Genomic DNA, 21,003 nt, shown 5'->3' on the forward strand with positions numbered 1-21,003 from the left:
CTAAATCCTGCCTGACGTTCCTAAAACTAGGTTGGGCAATTGTGTACAAGCCTACATCGCCCGATTGCGCCCCCATAGCGACCCTCGATAGTCGATCACATTTGCACACACTGTATTATTGACTATATGTTTGTTTATTCCATGTGTAACTCTGTGTTGTTGTATGTGTCGAACTGCTTTGCTTTATCTTGGCCAGGTCACAGTTGTAAATGAGAACTTGTTCTCAACTGGCCTACCTGGTTAAATAAAGGTGAAAAAAAGAGCACATTATGACTTGTTTAGGACTCAAAAAAACTCAAAGTTAAAGACTTGAGACTTGACTTGATACTTGACGGTCTTGACTTGGTCCCACCTCTGGATGATACTATATGAATTTGCTCTTGCTGATCCAGGTACTGGTACTATCTGAATGTCTCTGGCTGACCCAGGTACCGGAACTATCTGAATGTCTCTGGCTGACCCAGGTACTGGTACTACCTGAATGTCTCTAGCTGACTCAGGCACTGGTGCTACCTGAATGTCTCTGGCTGACTCAGGTACTGGTACTACCTGAATGTCTCTGGCTGACCCAGGTACTGGTACTACCTGAATGTCTCTGGCTGACTCAGGCATTGGTACTACGTGAATGTCTCTGGCTGACCCAGGTACTGGTACTATCTGAATGTCTCTGGCTGACCCAGATACTGGTATTATCTGAATGTCTCTGGCTGACCCAGGTACTGGTAATATCTGAATGTCTTTGGCTGACCCAGGTACTGGTAATATCTGAATGTCTTTGGCTGACCCAGGTACTGGTAATATCTGAATGTTTCTGGCTGACCCAGGTACTGGTACTACCTGAATGTCTGACTGACCCAGGAACTATCTGAATGTCTCTGGCTGACCTGGGTAGTCTAATGGTTCTGACTGACCCAGGGTCAGCTCTACAGGAGTCGACAGTGAGATTAGCACCTAAAAGCCTCATTAGTGAATCTGCCATACAGCTGCTCTCCTCAGACAGATGTGTTCGAGGTGTCAATCACTAGGAGATGGAGAGATGGAGAGACAGAGAGAGAAAGAGAGAGTGAGGGAGAGGGAAGCTGGGAGAAAGACAATAAAGATGGAGAGAGAGATTGGGAGATGGAGCTAGAGAGATGGCCACTCTGGGTTTAATGATGATGTGCTAAGAAAGATAGCTAACAGCTACCTAAATAACCTGCTCAGTGTTATTGCTGCCATCACTGGCCTTTAGCAGCCAAACTGCTCCTCCAAAGAGTATTCCTATAAAGGGGTTCTTCAGAAGTGTTCTGTTTGTGCCCTGCTGTGTGTGTGTTTTCAGAAAATACCATTTCTGTTTAATGTCCCGAGTATTTGTCATGTATGGAGCACTAACCTGTAGTAATAGGACAAGTGAACTTGTGACATGAAAATCACTTGAGTATGGGGAACTTTTACAGGGACAATGTTGACGTTGCCTCAAGAGAACGGTGGTGGTTTGATGTTGACCCTGACGTGAGACATGGTTCTCTTTCCCTCTGTATGTGGGTGTGTGATGTCAGTCTAGTGTGTACTCACATTGTGCCAGAATGCCAGATAGAGCACTCTTGAACTTGTCCTTGGCTTCCTCCATCTCCTTCTCGTGGGTGGCCTTTTGACACATCAGCTGGCGGATGTGGCTGTTGGACGACTGGATCATGGAATAGAAGTTGTTGGCGTTACGACGGTTCACCTCGCCGCGTTCCACCCAAGTCAGCAGCACGCGCACCGCCTCTGCAAATGCTGCCTCATCTGAGGAGAGGATAGGGTTATTAAAGTCAAACTTGAGGTTAGGGTCAGTAGCTAGATTTGTTAGGGGTCAAAAAAATATGTAATGTTAGGGTTAGGGGTAAGAATCCATTTGTGGTTTGAAACATAAAATTCAGAATTAGAACATGAATTTCTGCATTAAATAACAAATAATTCAGTAGGATGGTTTGAAAGTTATTCTGTCCTATGTATCAAGGCCTGATAGTGAACTGAGAAGAGAGGCGCCACAGAGAGAGCAGAGAAGCAGGAAGTCACAGTGTTTGCAGACCAAACCATTTCCGTGGAGACCTTGATGTGTCACAGTTCATTAGAGAAAAAAAGTGTATTAATTCATCCCAAAGCTGATAGCAGGAGAGGAGAGGAACGGAGGGGAGAATAGGGAAGGAGGGGAGACAGGAGAGGAGAAAGAGTAGGAGAAAGAATAGTGATATCTTTAATGAAATCCCTCAAATTCATTCTAAATGGCACCACAGCTTCTGGCTTTTCTCCAGTATTGCTCTGAATGTGAACTAGAGGGCAGTGAATGAATATAATAAATATAATGTTTCAAATGCCTTTGTATGAACAACAGTGGCTGTTTTGCATTATTCATTTTTGGGTCGTAGACTGATAAGGTGATGTCAAGAGACAAGAGTGTTATTGATTTTCATTGTTAATAATGACACTCAGTGGTGTAATGGAGGGTATACGCCGGAATACACCGTATACTCACTTTGTTTTCAGTGGGAATTGCATATACTCACATTTGAATCCCCACGATGCGTATCAAAGTAGCGTACTGGAGGTATATGCCGTTAATAAGGCTGATGGAACAGAACATAATGTTTAGCTTAAAATGTCGATAAACTATTATTTCTTCACATTTTAAGCGCTGCAATGCGCACACAGCGGTAGGCCTACGCTCAAATGCTACAAAATGGAAATCATGGGTTGTTAATATGACTAGGATAATGCCTTTGGCTGCTAGACAAAGAAAGTTTGAAAACCAATAGAACAGGAAAGCGCAAAGGAGAAAGTCTTTATAAAATAATTGCCTCCGCGTTTCTATGGTGGGATTTTGGCTACAGGCTACTTTGAAGCAAGGTCAGACATTCCTCATAATATGAAGTAAAAAGTCCAGGTTTCAAACAATTAAGGAACAAGAAAAAAATAGTGACGCTAATGACAGGCCTAAACGTCTTCTGGTAAATGGAAAGGCATTCCCAAAAATGAAATGTTAACTAGCTTAAAAAATGAACCGATACCTACCTGGCAGACCGATATCATGATTATTTGCGTCAAACCAGTGGGCATTTGTTTTTGCAAACGCTACAAAAACACTGCTAACCAAGCAACAGTGTTAGGTGCCTGCTCAGATGAATTGAAAATGCTAATTTTCCCAGGCCTCAAGTGGTCTCCTGATGTGGTTTAAGCATGGTTGTGGGCTTAGAACATACAATTGTTGTTTTTCTATGAATAAAGTGTGACTTGAGAGTGAAAACTAATTTGATTTGTTGAACATCTGAAACCTGTGAATGTCGTACTCAGTTGACAGTCTAGTAGGCCTACTTGCACAGTGCAGCTTGGGCTGGCCTGACTGTGAAAGATCAATATGGGATTGATCATTTCATGTCATCTAGAGTGTACAGATGTAAGACCTTAATTTGATCACTCTTCTGTTTCTGCGTATAGCCATTTCTCCAGGCACCACTAATGACACTGGTTGCTCATTACATTACATTTGGTTAGTGCTTATTGGTTTCCTAATAAATCCTCTAACTCGACACAAGGAGGGGAAGAGAGGATATGAGAGAAAATACAAATCACTCACTCGCTCTCTAACACACACATACTAACACAGATTGAGCAGCTGGAAGCCTTTTCAGTTGATTTAAGATGAAGCCCACAGAAGCCTCCCCCGCACACACAAACCCCCTCCCCACACACACATACATCCATCACTGCTTTCCATATTGAATCAAGGTGTCAGAAATGAATGTGTCATAACTAGAACTCGCTGAGGTGTTACTCTATATTATAGAATGATTTAGATTTCCAGGCTCTCGACAGTCACTAGTCCTTCCTGGTAACTACAGTTCCATTATTAATACACATTCTCAGTAGGTATCAATACTAGTAAATCACTGACAATGACCAGGGCCCATAGATTATTCATATTTGGACTGAATGAGTGTTTAACTGTGAGGCTGTGGCATCTGATGAACATAATTATCACCTTCAATGTCATACAATGCATCTACACATCTAGGGAGCTAATAGGCTTATCAAAATAACACACTTTGACGAGGTCCCTAAGAGTCAATGCACAAATACAGTAAGAGAAGCGGGATGTGTTGAAGAGATGTGTAGATACTAGAGATCGACCGATTAATCGAAATGTACGATTAATTAGGGCCGATTTCAAGCTTTCATAACAATCGGAAATCGGTATTTTTGGGCACCGATTTGCCGATTTTTAAAATTATAATATATATTTTTAATTTTTTACATTTATTTTATTTAACTAGGCAAGTCAGTTAAGAACACATTCTTATTTTCAGTGACGGCCTAGGAACGGTGGGTTAACTGCCTTGTTCAGGGGCAGAACGACAGATTTTCACCTTGTCAGCTCGGGGGATCCAATCTTGCAGTTAACTTGTCCAACACAATAATGACCCGACTCTCTCTCATTGCACTCCACAAGGAGCCTGCCTGTTACGCGAATGCAGTAAGCCAAGGTAAGTTGCTAGCTAGCATTAAACTTATCTTATAAAAAACAATCAATCATAATCACTAGTTAACTAGTGATATTACTAGATATTATCTAGCGTGTCCTGCAGCAAACTGACTGAGCATACAAGCATACAAGTATCTAAGTATCGGACTGAGTGGTGGAAGGCAGAAGCATTCATTCAAACAGCACTTTCGTGCGTTTTGCCAGCAGCTCTTCGTTGTGGGTCAAACATTGCGCTGTTTATGACTTCAAGCCTATCAACTCCCGAGATGAGGCTGGTGTAACCGAAGTGAAATGGCTAGCTAGTTAGCGCGCGCTAATAGGGTTTCAAACGTCACTCGCTCTGAGCCTTCTAGTAGTTGTTCCCCTTGCTCTGCATGGGGTAACGCTGCTTCGATGGTGGCTGTTGTCGTTGTGTTGCTGGTTCGAGCCCAGGGAGGAGCGAGGAGAGGGACGGAAGCTATACTGTTACACTGGCAATACTAAAGTGCCTATAAGAACATCCAATAGTCAAAGGTTAATGAAATACAAATGGAATAGAGGGAAATAGTCCTATAATTCCTATAATAACTACAACCTAAAACTACTTACCACCAGAAACCACCAGCTTTCATATGTTCTCATGTTCTGAGCAAGGAGCGTAAACGTTAGCTTACTTACATAGCACACATTGCACTTTTACTTTCTTCTCCAACACTTTGTTTTTGCGTTATTTAAACCAAATTGAACATGTTTCATTATTTATTTGAGGCTAAATTGATTTTATTGATGTATTATATTAAGTTAAAATAAGTGTTCATTCAGTATTGTTGTAATTGTCATTATTACAAAAAAAAATAATAATTATCGTCCGATTAATCGGTATCGGCTTTTTTGGTCCTCCAATAATCGGTATCGGCGCTGAAAAATCATAATCGGTCGACCTCTAGGAGATACTAAAACATCCGGCTGCTGCCTGGCTGTCACAAATGTTCACATCTAGCAGCTCAACTGAAAGTAGAGAAGCCACATTCATAAAATCCGCAGTTAAAATGTTACTGCTCTCTCTGTGAAACAGTCAATGGAGAACATGTCAAGGTGTTTGGGCTAAGACAGCAGCGAGGCTAACGGTTTTACTAACCTCATCACTACCGGTAATTCACAAAACATAATGCTGACTTACTTTCCACTGGAATCCTCACATTCGGACATCTTTAAGTAGTACAAGTTGTGGGAGGGGATATTTTTGTACTACAGAAGATTACAGTAGCGGGGAAGCCTATGCTTTCCTTTCGCCATCTTTAAGTCTATAAATACAGACGCACAAACGCATGCATAAACACATCAATCAAACACATTAAAGGGATACTCTTCGATAAGTCGTGGAGCCCCACCTTTAATCTTGTCTCCCAGCTGACTACACTCGTGGTCTGAGTAATGGACGATGAGTGGAGGAGAGGGGGGTCTGAAACGGTCCTCCTCCATCCTCCTGCGGTGCCTCTCCTCTCTGGCAAACATGCGCTGACGACACTCCCACTCATACAGGTCATCTCTGGCTTGGGCAAAATCCACATGGAGCCGCCCTGTGTCCTTTTTGTCTGTACTGGAGCCCAGACGCATACGGTAGCCTGGGGAAGAGGGGGGAGCGAGAGCAAAGGGGGAGGGAGGAGGGGAGAGAGTTAGAACCAGGTGGTAACATCATGGTGACATTTCACTCTGTTAATCGAACAGGTACAGGGCAGTAGAATGCGGGAAATACACACACCACTTTCTGTCAGCCACCTGCATCTCTATCTTGATGCCTGACATCCTCTATTTGGGTTAAAACGATCTGTCCATCCACCTGTCTCTCCATCCCTCTGAGGCTCTCTCCCTATATTTAATCTGTTTCATCCTCTGTCACAGCTGCATCCCAGCTAAAGTAGATTTTCTGGGTTGGAGTAGGAAACGACTCTGCTCTCTCTATACTAATTTATAGAGGAGACCTTAAGAGAGACTAATTGCTCCTCTAGTGACATGGTAGAAATTGCTAATTGCTCCTCTTTCCTTTTCTCCTCTCATATTTCTTTACTCTCTCTCTCTGCCACTCCTATCTGTTTCTCTTTCTCTCTTTCTGGTGTCTCTCCCGCTCTCTCATTCTGTTGCTCTCACTCTCTGTTTCTCTCTCTCCAGTCTCTGCCAAAAGGGAGAAATTAGCGTGGGCTTCCAGTTTACTTCTGCCTCTGCGTTTTGTGGGGCTGTGATATATGTCCTTCAGTTTGCATACAGAGAGAGATTTAATACGTGGCTGGAGTCTAGTAGCTTTAGAAAAGAGATATATTTAAGATGTGGCTGGAGTCTAGTAGCTTTAGAAAAGAGAGCGATTTAAGATGTGTCTGGAGTCTAGTAGCTTTAGAAAAGAGAGAGATTTAAGATGTGTCTGGAGTCTAGTAGCTTTAGAAAAGAGAGAGATTTAAGATGTGGCTGGAGTCTAGTAGCTTTAGAAAAGAGAGAGATTTAAGATGTGGCTGGAGTCTAGTAGCTTTAGAAAAGAGAGGGATTTAAGATGTGGCTGAAGTCTAGTAGCTTTAGAAAAGAAAGAGATTTAAGATGTGGCTGGAATCTAGTAGCTGGAAAAAGGAGATAAGATAACAAAACACCCTCTGGTGTCACATGACTAATGGGACTGGTACTGGTGATTCATTTCCTCCATTCAGAACTCTATTTATTTAACTACACATCTGCTATTGTCACCTCAATAGTAAGGGTATCGAAGACATTTATTCCACTACACCTCTAGTTGTCTTCTCATTGACCTGCATAGTGATGGTCTGAGTCAAGAGAGGGAACATTTATTCCACAACACCTCTAGTCGTTTTCTCATTGACCAGCATAGTTAAGGTCTCTGACTGGAAACAGGTTGCATTTATTTCATGATGTTTAATAGGAAACATAGGAAGCGTACCAGACAAGAAGAGGGCTCTGTCTACAGTGAACTCTTCAGTGAATCTGATGTGGCAGAAGTTCTTCTTGCTCTTGCGGATGGCGATGATGTCACCACACTGGCCAAACACCTCCACGATGAGTGCCTCGGTGGCATTCTCTGGCAGACCGCCCACAAACACCGTTTTACAACCTGGAGGGCGCTCCCTCATGGCCGGAGAGGGAAGGTCTGTAGATGAGAAGAGAGAGTCATCAAAACAGAGAACTGTAAACTTGGAAACAAAGAATGATAATAAAGTATTAATTGGACCTGAGTTTTTTGAAATATTTATTTTATTTCATCTTTATTTAACCAGGTAGGACAGTTGAGAACAAGTTCTCATTTACAACTTCGACATGGCCAAGATAAAGTAAAGCAGTGCGACAAAAACAACATCGAGTTACACATGGGATAAACAAGCGTACAGTCAATAACACAATAGAAAAATATGTATACATTGTGTGCAAATGAAGGAAGGAGGTACGGCAATAAATAGGCCAATAGTGGCAAAGTAATTACAATGTAGCAATTTACACTGGAGTGATATATGTCCAGATGAGGATGTGCAAGTAGAAATACTGGTGTGCAAAAGAGTAAAAAAACTAAAACAAATATGGGGATGAGGTAGGTAGTTGGTTGGATGGGCTATTTACAGATGGGCTGTGTACAGCTGCAGCGATCGGTAAGCTGCTCTGACAGCTGACGCTTAAAAGAAATCCCGCTACGCCCCCCAACGAACCATCAAACAGGCAAAGCATCAATTTAGCATCAATAAGATCAAATGCTACTACCCCGGCTCTGACGCTTGTCAAATGTGGCAGGGCTTGCAAACTATCACAGATTACAAAGGGAAACCAAGTCACACACTGCCAGACGAGCTAAATACCTTCAATGCTCACTTCGAGGCAAGCAACACGCGTGAGAGCACCAGCTCTTCTGGGCGACTGTATGATCACGCTCTTCATAGCAGATATGATTAAGACCTTTAAACAAGTTAACATTCACAAGGCTGCAGGGCCAGACATATTCCCAGGATGCATACTCAGGGCATGCGCTGACCAGCTGGCAAGTGTCTTCACTGAAATTTTCAACCTCTCCCTGAACCAGTCTGTAATAACTACATGTTTCAAGCAGACCACCAAGGTAACCTGTCTAAATGATTATCGCCACGTAGCACTCACATCTGTAGCCATGAAATGCTTTGAAAGGCTGGTCATTGCTCACATCAACACCATCATCCCAGACACCCTGGACCACCCCAACAGATCCACAGATGACGCAATCTCTATTGCACTCCACACTGCCCTTTCCCACATGGACAAAAGGGACACCTACCTGAGAATGCTATTCATTGACTACAGCTTAGAGTTCAACACCATAGTACCCCCAAAGCTCATCATTTAGCTAAGGTTCCTGGGACCTAACCTCTCCCTCTGCAACTGGATCCTGGACTTCCTGACGGACCGCCCCCAGGCGGTGAGAGTAGGCAACAACACATCTGCAACACTGACCCTCAACATGGGGGCCCCTAAGGGGTGCATGCTTAATCCCCTCCTGTACTCCCACGACTGTGTGGCCGCACACAACTCCAACACCTACCACACGATGGTGGTAGGCATGATCACCGGCAGCAATGAAACAGCCTTTACGGAGGTGTGGTGCAAGGACAACAACCTCTTACTCAACATCAGTAAGACAAAGGAGCTGATCGTGGACTACAAGTAACGGAGAGCCAAGCACACCCCCCATTTACATCGATGGGGCTATAGTGGAGCGGGTCGAGAGCTTCAAGTTCCTTGATGGCCACATCATTATCACGGTCCAAACACACCAACACAGTTGTGATGAGGGCATAACAATGCCTCTGAAAATATGTGGCACGGGCCCTCAGATCCTCAAACAGTAATACATCAAGAGCATCTTGACAGGCTGCATCACCGCTTGGTATGGTAACTGCTTGGCATCCGACTGCAAGGTAGTGCATACTGCCCAGTACATCACTGGGGCCGAGCTTCCTGCCATTCTGGACCTTTATACCAGGCGATGTCAGAGGAAGGCCAACAAATTTGTCAAAGACTCCAGCCACAGACTGTTCTCTCTGCTACCGCACAGCAAGCAATACCAACACACCAAGTTTGGAACCAACAGGACCCTGAACAGCTTCTACACCAAAGTCATAAGACTTCAAAACAAGACTACTAAATAGCAAATCAAATTGCTACCTGCATTGATCCTTTTTGGGGATTCTACCCACACATACTTACATCCCAAAACACACACTAAATATGCCAACACACAAATGCATAATGACGCGGCACACACACTGCTGCTAGTCACTATACCCCTACCTATACAGTTGTAGTCAGAAGTTTACATACACCTTAGACAAATACATTTAACTCAGATTTTCACAATTCCTGACATTTAATCCCAGTAAAAATTCCTTGTTTTAGGTTAGTTGGGTTCACCACTTAATTTCAAGAATGTGAAATGTCAGAATAATAGTAGAGAGAATGATTCAGCTTTAATTTCTTTCATCACATTCCTAGTGGGTCAGAAGTTTACACACACTCAATTTTATTTGGTAGCATTGCCTTTAAAGTGTTTCACTTGTGTCAAACGTTTCGGGTAGCCTTCCACAAGCTTCCCACAATAAGTTGGGTGAATTCTGGCCCATTCCTCCAGACAGAGCTGGTGTAACTGAGTCAGGTTTGTAGGCCTCCATGCTCGCACACGCCTTTTCAGTTTCTGCCCACAACTTTTCTATAGGATTGACGCCAGGACTTTGTGATGGCCACTCCAATACCTTGACTTTGTTTGCCATTTTGCCACAACTTTGGAAGTCAGCTTGGGGTCATTGTCCATTTGGAAGACCCATTTGTGACCAAACTTCCTACCAAGTTTTTAACTTCCTGACTGATGTCTTGAGATGTTGCTTCAATTACATTGACACAATTTCCCCCCCCCCCCTCATGATGCCATCTATTTTGTGAAGTGCACCAGTCCCTCCTGTAGCAAAGCACCCCCACAAGATGATGCTGCCACCCCCGTGCTTCACGGTTGGGATGGTGGTCTTCAGCCTGCAAAGCTTCCCCCTTTTTCCTCCAAACATAACAATGGTCATTATGGCCAAACAGTTCTATTTTTGTTTCATCAGACTAGAGGACATTTCTTCAAAAAGTACAATCTTTGTCCGCATGTGCAGTTGCAAACCATAGTCTGGCTTTTTTATGGCGGTTTTGGAGCAGTGTCTTCTTCCTTGCTGAGCGGCCTTTCAAGTTATGTCGATATAGGACTTGTTTTAATGTGGATATAGATTATTTTGTACCTGTTTCCTCCAGCATCTTAACAAGGTCCGTTGCTGTTGTTCTGGGGTTGATTTGCACTTTTCGCTCCAAAGTACATTAATCTCTAGGAAACAGAATGCGTCTCCTTCCTGAGCGATATGACGGCTATGTGGTCCCATGGTGTTTATACTTGCGTACTATTGTTTGTACAGATGAGCGTGGCACCTTCAGACATTTGGAAATTGCTCCCAAGGATGAACCAGACTTGTGGAGGTCTACAATTTTTTTAGGAGGTTTTGGCTGATTTTCTTTTGATTTTCCCATGATGTCAAGCAAAGAGGCACTGAGTTTGAAGGTCAGCCTTGAAATACATCCACAGGTGCACCTCCAATTGACTCAAATGATGTCTATTAGCCTATCAGAAGCTTCTAAAGCCATGACATCATTTTATGGAATTTTCCAAGCTGTTTATTAAAGGCACAGTCAACTTAGTGTATGTAAACTTCAGACCCATTGGAATTGTGATACAGTGAATGATAAGTGAAATAATCTGTCTGAAAACAATTGTTGGAAAAATTACTTAGGACATCTACTCTGTGCATGACACAACTGACTTGCCAAAACTATAGTTTGTTAACAAGACATTAGTGGAGTGGTTGAAAACCCAGTTTTAATGACTCCAACCTAAGTGTATGTAAACTTCCGACTTCATCTGTATATAAAATAAAACTGCTGCACGAAAATGTGCATATGAAAACCGTAACTGGCACACAGATCGGTATAAATGGTAAAATAGATTGGCATTCCACATGAGGAAGGTTGCCAACTCCTCCTGTAGCCTATTACCGGCAACTTCAGGAGAGTAATGGCAAAAATGGTGGGGTCAGGCTAAGGTTTCTTTCTTCCTCTAGATCTCTGGCTCCCTCTCGAGTTATTTGTGTCTTATTTCATCAAACAGTAAGCGTAAAGCATCAGACAAGCTCAATGCATATTGTTGATTTTATAAAACACATGGTGTGTCTATATACAGGTATATACGACTTTCGGTCGACCAAGATTTGTTTTAATCGGAGACAGCCCTAGTCTGTCTCTACAAGGTGTGCGTGTACCCATGAAACGTTCTTCTTGGCTGGGGAGTTTAAAAGCTGTCAGATTGAAATGTGGAGTCGATATGGCCCTCCAGAGCTTACATGGGTCAGTTCAGGCAACTGGGAAACCTTGAAATCATTTAATTTGTCTGCATTTTAGACCAGACTGCTGGAGTCTAGTGGCATTTACAATACATGAGGGGAGAAGATAATGCTTATGGTTGCATAAATGAACTGTAAGGAGAGAGATGAACCCTGAGGTGGTCTCAGTCATAGTCAGCACTCAGGTAATAGAGAAGGTACATGGTAAGAAAAGGGACAAAAAGTCAGCAAAAAACGTCCTCTCACTGTCAACTGTGTTTATTTTCAGCAAACTTAACATTTGTAAATATTTGTATTAACATAACAAGATTCAATGGTTGAGACATAAACTGAAGTTCCACAGACACTGTGACTAACAGAAATGGAATAATGTGTCCCTGAACAAAGGGGGGTAAAAATCAAAAGTAACAGTCAGTATCTGGTGTGGCCAACAGCTGCATTAAGTACTGCAGTGCATCTCCTCCTCATGGACTGCACCAGATTTGCCAGTTCTTGCTTTGAGATCTTCCACCAAGCCACCTGCAAGTTCCCGGACATTTCTGGAGGGAAAGGCTCTAGCCCTCGCCCTCCGATCCAATAGGTCCCAGACGTGCTCAATGGGATTGAGATCCGGGCTCTTTGCTGGCCATGGCATGACATGACATTCCTGTCTTGCATGAAATCACGCACAGAACGAGCAGTATGGCTGGTGGCATTGTCATGCTGGAGGTTCATGTCAGGATGAGCCTGCAGGAAGGGTACCACATGAGGGAGGAGGATGTCTTCCCAATAACGCACAGCATTGAGATTGCCTGCAATGACAACAAGCTCAGTCCGATGATGCTGTGACACACCGCCCCAGACCATGACGGATCCTCCACCTCCAAATCGATCCCCCTTCAGACTACAGGCCTCGATGTAACGCTCATTCCTTCGATGATAATCGGAACTCGACTTGTCAGCACTTTTTGACAGTCCTGTCTGGTCCAGCGACGGTGGGTTTGTGCCCATTGGCGACGTTGTTGCCGGTGATGTCTGGTGAGGACCTGCCTTACAACAGGCCTACTAGCCTTCAGTCCAGCCCATTGTGGACAGTCTGAGCACTGATGGAGGAATTGTGCGTTCCTGGTGTAACTCGGGCAGTTGTTGTTGCCATACTGTACCTGTCACGCATGTGTGACGTTTGGATGTACCGATCCTGTGCAGGTGTTGTTACACGTGGTCTGCCACTGCGAGAACGATCAGCTGTCCGTCCTGTCTCCCTGTAGCGCTGTCTTAGGCGTCTCACAGTACGGACATTGCAATGTATTGCCCTGGCCACATCTGTAGTCCTTATGCCTCCTTGCAGCATGCATAAAGCACGTTCACGCAGATGAGCAGGGACCATGGGCACTTTTTTAGAGTCAGTAGAAAGGCCTCTTTAGTGTCCTAAGTTTTCATAACTGTGACCTTAATTGCCAACCACCTGTAAGCTGTCTTAACAGCCGTTCCACAGGTGCATGTTCATTAATTGTTTATGGTTCATTGAACAAGCATGGGAAATAGTGTTTAAACCCTTTACAATGAAGATCTGTGAAGTTATTTGGATTTTTACAAATTATTTGAAAAAGGGACATTTCTTTTTTCAGAGTTCAGTAAGCATATTATGTCTTAATTAAAGGGGAAGTTCAGTCATTTACAACTTAATGTCAGATGGTTTCTCACCCTGAAAGTAGTCTATGGGCCAGGAGAAACTGGAATGCATGGTTCGGTTTTCTTTAAACAGCCACTACAAACTTCAGCTAATTTTAGCCGCCACTGGCTAAAAACCAATGGGAGTGATATTTGTAAAGTTAATTATTTGATTTGATATTATCTAAAGGTGATTTGGCCACAAAATTAACATTGCTTGGTTGTCCCAATCACTTCCATAGATTTGTAGCGTGTTGCGGCTAAAGTTAAAAAGAGGGAAATAGACTTACGTGGGTTGGGGGGGAAGAGGGTACAGCTTTGGCAGTGGATGATCTCCTTGACGATGGGCAGATCTTGGGGAAGGGGGGGCGGGGGTACGTAACCAAGGCCAGGCATCATGGGGTTCATGGGAGCGATGCCTGTCATCATGCCAAGGCCTGAGTCGAAATCTGAAGGAGATGCACACACACATGAAAATCTCAATGTGGGATGAACCTGTGGAAATTTGTGTTTTTCTATGTGTGTTATTCCATTCTCATGTTTCATGTGACATTATGCATTTCTCCTTGAGCACTTTGTGGAGGTTCTGTCAACACTGGGGAAACACAAACAGTTTATAAATAACTGAATCCATGCTCTCATGAATAAAAGAACATTCAGACATCCTGCATATTTAAAGTGGAGCTACGGCTACATTCATTCTCTGTTGCTGATTGGCTGACCTTTAATGTTCTGTCTGTAGAGAGAGCGAGATGGATCGAAGAACCAGCCTTCCTTCACAGGTAGGGGACTATTGATTTAGACTGCAGCTGGATACACTCTGCACGCACAGAAACACTAGCTATGTATCTGCAGAGGGTTTTAGTGTGTGTGTGTGTGTGTGTGTGTGTGTGTGTGTGTGTGTGTGATGGACCACAATGTGAGGCCTGACTGTGACAAAACTGAAAAGAGTATAACAAAGTACCGCTTTTTAACCTCTATGTAAATGATGTTTAAATCCCCAGACCAGCGACGCAGAGGAGAGGTGAAGTGATGGCAGGAGTAGAAATAGAGGAGGGAGCAGTACAGCAGACTCTGTGTCTGCTGAATACCAAGGCCAGTCTCAGTGGCAGCTCTGGTCTCCGGGCTGGCTGAGAGGCCCACAGAGGAGCTCTCTGGTGGGTCTCAGAGAGGAGTGGAAGTGGTCCTTTTCTGAATGATGCAGTGAGGCCCACTGCAGAGCTCTGGCAGGTGTGAGCTGATTCATAACTGCCCCTTAGTACCCTGACACTGAGGAAATGGGAACAGTGCTGAAGAAAACACTCCCAGCTGGCACACTCATACACCCATTCTGAGCACAGAGAAGATCTGGTTTGATCAAGACAAAGCTGTTTCCATTTCGCTGCTGCCTTCTCCTTATTCCTTCCAGTGTGTGTGTGCATGCGTACGTGCGTGCGTGCATGTGGTGTGTGTGTGTGTGTGTGTCCAATTCCATTGAGAGCCAGAGGACAGAGGCATGCAGTAGAGCTGTTCTTCTCATGGATATTCAGCTACAGTAGCTACAGTGGGATTCTCTGTACAGACAGAACAATGGAGACTCAACCCCCGGATTCAAGTTTCACCTTTCAACATCTTCGGTTGAAAACACCCACACACTAACAAAAACACTATCGTCAGTGTGAAACAGGCCTCTTTCAGTCAGAGGTAAAACTCTGTAGAGACACAGAGAGCAGGGATCTCCTCTTGAACAGAAACATCAGTGGAGAACTTTATTCTCTCCACCCACACAAGGTCTCTCTCGCCATCTCTCTTCCCTCTCCCTCCATCTTTATGTTTCTTCATCTCTCCTCTTCTCTCTCTTTCACGCAAGCACGGTCACCAACACACACATCCCTCCATGTTAAACAATCGACTTCCAAGAGGTTTGTTCAGGTCATTACATTTCATGCTGCCCGTCAATCAAAAGCAGCCAGAAGAAAAAATTTGGCATTTGACTAGAGATACCTCCTGGCCATCCAACACATCACATTAGTCCTCCCTTTATGCTTCTCCTCTCCCCCCTTCCTCCCCCTATTTTACAGGGTAAACCACCCCTCCAGCAGAGTAGGTACTGGGTGGAGGGAGGAAGGAATGCAATGAGGCATGCTGGGTAATAGTTTCTGATGAGGAGAGCAGGTCGGAGCACCTAGAATACGAACAGAGGCTCCAGTCTCAATGTGCTGCCAGACATCATCTCTACTCAACATAATGTATCTCTTTAAATCACTATCAGAGATGATCTTTCAATCTCCTCCACACTTTTGAAACAGATATCCCTCTATCTTCATCTCTGCCAAAGATCTGACTCTCTCTTAGTCCTCTCCAGCCTGAATGCGCAGCATACTTCTGTACCTGCAAAAGACCTGAGACTGGGACGGAGATTTGTCTTCCAACAAGACAATGATCCAAAACATAAAGCAAAATCTACAATAAGAATGGTTCAAAAATAAACATATCCAGGTGTTAGAATGGCCAAGTCAAAGTCCAGACCTGAATCCAATCGAGAATCCACAAGCATTTCGCTACACTACAAGCATTTCGCTACACTCCCATTAACATCTGCTAACCATGTGTATGTGACAAATACAATTTTATTTGATTTGATTTACCTCTGTCAGAAAACTAGCCTACTTCTCTCAGCCTATGAATTTGCAGCTACAGATCTCACTCTCTGTGTCTCTATCAGTCCTCGTTCTGCCAACAGCACTGGCTGCACACCTTGGAACCACTTACAGCTCCTTAACACTAAATCAGCAGTTATGGAGACACAGGGGGCCAAGAGTAAAATGAAATTGGAAGGGTTTTCTTTTTCTTAGTTATTTATTCAGGTAAATAAATGTTTAAGCCAGGAACACAAGAAGCTCCTTATATCCACTGCTTCTACTAGTATAATATGAATAGTTCATATACAGTGCCTTGCGAAAGTATTCGGCCCCCTTGAACTTTGCGACCTTGTGCCACATTTCAGGCTTCAAACATAAAGATATAAAACTGTATTTTTTTGTGAAGAATCAACAACAAGTGGGACACAATCATGAAGTGGAACGACATTTATTGGATATTTCAAACTTTTTTAACAAATCAAAAACTGAAAAATTGGGCGTGCAAAATTATTCAGCCCCCTTAATTTAATACTTTGTAGCGCCACCTTTTGCTGCGATTACAGCTGTAAGTCGCTTGGGGTATGTCTCTATCAGTTTTGCACATCGAGAGACAGATTTTTTTTTCCCATTCCTCCTTGCAAAACAGCTCGAGCTCAGTGAGGTTGGATGGAGAGCATTTGTGAACAGCAGTTTTCAGTTCTTTCTACAGATTCTCGATTGGATTCAGGTCTGGACTTTGACTTGGCCATTCTAACACCTGGATATGTTTATTTTTGAACCATTCTATTGTAGATTTTGCTTTATGTTTTGGATCATTGTCTTTTTTTGCTTGCTAATTTCACTGTCTGCTGCTTCTATTAGTTAGTATATTGTATAAATAGTTAAAAAGGGGACGACAGTAAGACTATACACCCAGTGTGTGTGTGTGTGTGTGTGTTAGAAGGGGGCAGTGACTGTTGAGGATATAACCGAACTGTATGAGTCCCCAGGGAACCCTCCCTAGAGCCTGTTTATGTGTTCAGAGGGGTGTGTTTGTCAGGCTAAATCAATTCAGAGAAGAGTGTGTGGGTGTGTATGAGTGTGTGTGTTGCAGACTAAATGCTTCCCTGTGGGTGTTTAACATGCATCAGGCTTGACAACTAGCTTGGTCTGTCCACACATCTTCCTCATACACAGTAGTGTGTCTGGAGAACTCACAACTCTAATCAAAATCCAAACAAACAAATCAATGACATCATCGCTGTGAATATAGAACATCAAGTCTTATATTGCAGCGATTCTGCAGTTGGAAAGACAACAAGTCCTTTGAGTGGGGTCTCTACGGAAGCCTGGTCCCTATAAGCCAGCATGCTCTCTCCTGTAAGGACTAGAAGAGGCCCTAACACAATTATTTCCACAAGGCATGCTATGTCCCCAAAAGGCACCATGTCCCCATAGTGGAGTTTCTACAGTAGCCTGTCCCCGCAACGTACCATGCCCCCATAGTGGACTCTCTACAGTAGCCTGTCCCCGCAACGTACCATGCCCCCATAGTGGAGTCTCTACAGTAGCCTGTCCCCGCAACGTACTATGCCCCCATAGTGGAGTCTCTACAGTAGCCTGTCCCCGCAACGTACCATGCCCCCATAGTGGAGTCTCTACAGTAGCCTGTCCCCGCAACGTACTATGCCCCCATAGTGGAGTCTCTACAGTAGCCTGTCCCCGCAACGTACTATGCCCCCATAGTGGAGTCTCTACAGTAGCCTGTCCCCGCAACGTGCCATGCCCCCATAGTGGAGTCTCTACAGTAGCCTGTCCCCGCAACGTGCCATGCCCCCATAGTGGAGTCTCTACAGTACCCCGGCCTCATAAAACAACATATCCTCACAGCGGAACCTCTTCAGTACCACGTCCGTCCCCGCACAGCATTTCATTTCTGTAAGTTGAGTGAGCCTGATCTTCCAATAGCTATTCTGAATACAAAAACATAAACACAACATACAACAATTTCAAAGATTTTACTGAGTTACAATTCATATAAGGAAATCAGTCAATTGAAATAAATTCATCAGGCCCTAATCTATGGATTTCAGATGACTGGGCAGGGGCGCAGGCCCACCCACTTGGGAGTCAGGTCCACCCACTGGAGAGCCAGGTCCAGCCAATCAGAATTCATTTTTTCCCCCACAAAGGGGCTTTATAACAGACATAAATATTCCTGAGCACGCCACTCCTCATCCGATCCTGCAGGTGAAGAAGCTGGATGTGGAGGTCCTGGGCTGGCTTGGTGACACGTGGTCTGCGGTTGTGAGGCCGGTTGGATGTACTGCCAAATTCTCTAAAAATGACGTTGGAGGCGGCTTATGGTAGATAAATTAACTTTCAATTCTCTGACAACAGCTCTGTTGGACATGTCTACAGTCAGCATGTAAATTGCACATTCACTCAAAACTTGAGACATCTGTGGCATTGTGTTGTATGAGAAAACTACACAATTAGAATGGCCCTTTATTGTCCCCAGCACAAGTTGCACCTGTGTAATGATCATGCTGTTTAATCAGCTTCTTGATATGCCACACCTGTCAGGTGGATGGATTATCTTGGCAAAGGATAAATGCTCACTAACAGGGATGTAAACAAATTTGTGCACACAATTTCAGAGAAATACAATTTTTGTACATATGGACATTTTCTGCCATCTTTTATTTCAGCTCATGAAAAATGGGACCAACACTTTACATGTTGCATTTATATTTTTGTTCAGTATACTTGGCTCTAGAAAGACTGATGATGCAATGACTTGGTGGCATGTGGTGTTGCTTACCAGAGAGCCAATACATCTAATCAAAAGTGCAGTTTAAAGGGGAATGGAAACACTAGGATTTAGAACGGTAGCCTACTGTAACTGTAAATCGCCATATTGGCATTGTTGCGTCACTGGCAGGAGAGACAATTTTGTAACTCCCAAAAATGGCTGAATTTACAGAGTAGCTCCGAGTCTGAGAAGTAGTTTAATACAAAGAATGAAATGTTAGTTAGTGTGCCTATAAACCTACTGAAGCCATTCATGTTTGAGCTGATCGTTGTCCCAGATCAAATAATTTGTTCTCGTAGCAGTAACAACACAGACATGCTGGCTGAAACACCTCAGCTAGAGGGTCTGCTAGATAATGGCTAGAGTAGGAGTGTGTGTGTTATAGAGAGGTGGTTGCGATACAGCCCAAAATCCCAGCGGATTGTGGCTGTATTACATCCAGTCAGAGGTTCCTGTCAGTCTGTCTGGATGGTGATGTATTACATCCAGTCAGAGGTTCCTGTCTGTCTGTCTGGTGACTGTATTACATCCAGTCAGAGGTTTCTGTCAGTCTGTCTGTCTGGTGACTGTATTACATCCAGTCAGAGGTTTCTGTCAGTCTGTCTGTCTGGTGACTGTATTACATCCAGTCAGAGGTTTCTGTCAGTCTGTCTGGATGGTGACTGTATTACATCCAGTCAGAGGTTCCTGTCAGTCTGTCTGGATGGTGATGTATTACATCCAGTCAGAGGTTTCAGTCTGTCTGTCTGGTGACTGTATTACATCCAGTCAGAGGTTCCTGTCAGTCTGTCTAGATGGTGACTGTATTACATCCAGTCAGAGGTTCCTGTCAGTCTGTCTAGATGGTGACTGTATTACATCCAGTCAGAGGTTCCTGTCAGTCTGTCTGGTGACTGTATTACATCCAGTCAGAGGTTCCCGTCTGTCTGTCTGGATGGTGACTGTATTACATCCAGTCAGAGGTTCCTGTCAGTCTGTCTGGATGGCGATGTATTACGTCCAGTCAGAGGCTCCTGTCAGTCTGTCTAGATGGTGACTGTATTACATCCAGTCAGAGGTTTCTGTCAGTCTGGCGATGTATTACATCCAGTCAGAGGTTTCTGTCAGTCTGTCTGGATGGTGATGTATTACATCCAGTCAGAGGTTCCTGTCAGTCTGTCTGGTGACTGTATTACATCCAGTCAGAGGTTCCCGTCTGTCTGTCTGGATGGTGACTGTATTACATCCAGTCAGAGGTTTCTGTCAGTCTGTCTGTCTGGTGACTGTATTACATCCAGTCAGAGGTTCCTGTCAGTCTGTCTGGATGGTGATGTATTACATCCAGTCAGAGGATCCTGTCAGTCTGTCTGGTGACTGTATTACATCCAGTCAGAGGTTCCCGTCTGTCTGTCTGGATGGTGACTGTATTACATCCAGTCAGAGGTTCCTGTCAGTCTGTCTGGATGGCGATGTATTACGTCCAGTCAGAGGCTCCTGTCAGTCTGTCTAGATGGCGACTGTATTACATCCAGTCAGAGGTTTCTGTCAGTCTGGCGATGTATTACGTCCAGTCAGAGGTTTCTGTCAGTCTGTCTAGATGGTGACTGTATTACATCCAGTCAGAGGTTTCTGTCAGTCTGTCTGGATGGCAATGTATTTATTGGACGTGTCCTGGCAGAAGAGGTTACGCGACCAGTTAGCAGCCGATATGCCAGTTAAATAATTGGTGAAATGTTGCTTGAATATAAATTGTTTAAGGTTAATATCAGTAGTGGATAGGTGCTCAATATATACAATCAGTATCCTATAACAATGTTTATCACCAGTTCGAATCGCAGAAAGCATCATGAAATCTCATTCTAACCAATAATGTGGCATGCTCATTATAAATACATTGTGATTTAGTTCCGGTATCAGACTAACTTTTCTTATGATTTTGTTTGCGGAGCACACAGACTGGCAGTTTATCGGCAGTTCAAGCTATGGGCACAAGGGAGAATTAGACGAGATGTACATCGTCTCATCCCTGCGCGTGTTGTTTCT

The 21,003-nt window shown here is 43.9% G+C and overlaps 1 protein-coding gene across 4 annotated transcripts in view; it reads right to left on the minus strand.

The window, feature by feature from the left end:
* The window catches only part of LOC139390674 (ecto-NOX disulfide-thiol exchanger 2-like), a 267,211-nt gene that overhangs the window by 60,304 nt on the left and 185,904 nt on the right, over positions 1–21,003 (minus strand). For all 4 annotated transcript variants that reach the window (XR_011629531.1, XR_011629530.1, XM_071137950.1 and 1 more), the window contains exons 4-7: positions 13,857–14,015; positions 7,422–7,628; positions 5,872–6,105; positions 1,555–1,767 (exon numbers count right to left, since the gene is read on the minus strand). Coding sequence is in view for 2 of the 4 variants with exons in the window: in XM_071137950.1 (XP_070994051.1) it covers positions 1,555–1,767; positions 5,872–6,105; positions 7,422–7,628; positions 13,857–14,015 (813 nt within the window). In the remaining 2 variants the exon portion in view is untranslated. The remainder of the gene's footprint in view (positions 1–1,554; positions 1,768–5,871; positions 6,106–7,421; positions 7,629–13,856; positions 14,016–21,003) is intronic.

The sequence above is a fragment of the Oncorhynchus clarkii genome, chromosome 31 (assembly GCF_045791955.1).
Source record: "Oncorhynchus clarkii lewisi isolate Uvic-CL-2024 chromosome 31, UVic_Ocla_1.0, whole genome shotgun sequence".
In the NCBI taxonomy this organism is placed as follows: domain Eukaryota; kingdom Metazoa; phylum Chordata; class Actinopteri; order Salmoniformes; family Salmonidae; genus Oncorhynchus; species Oncorhynchus clarkii.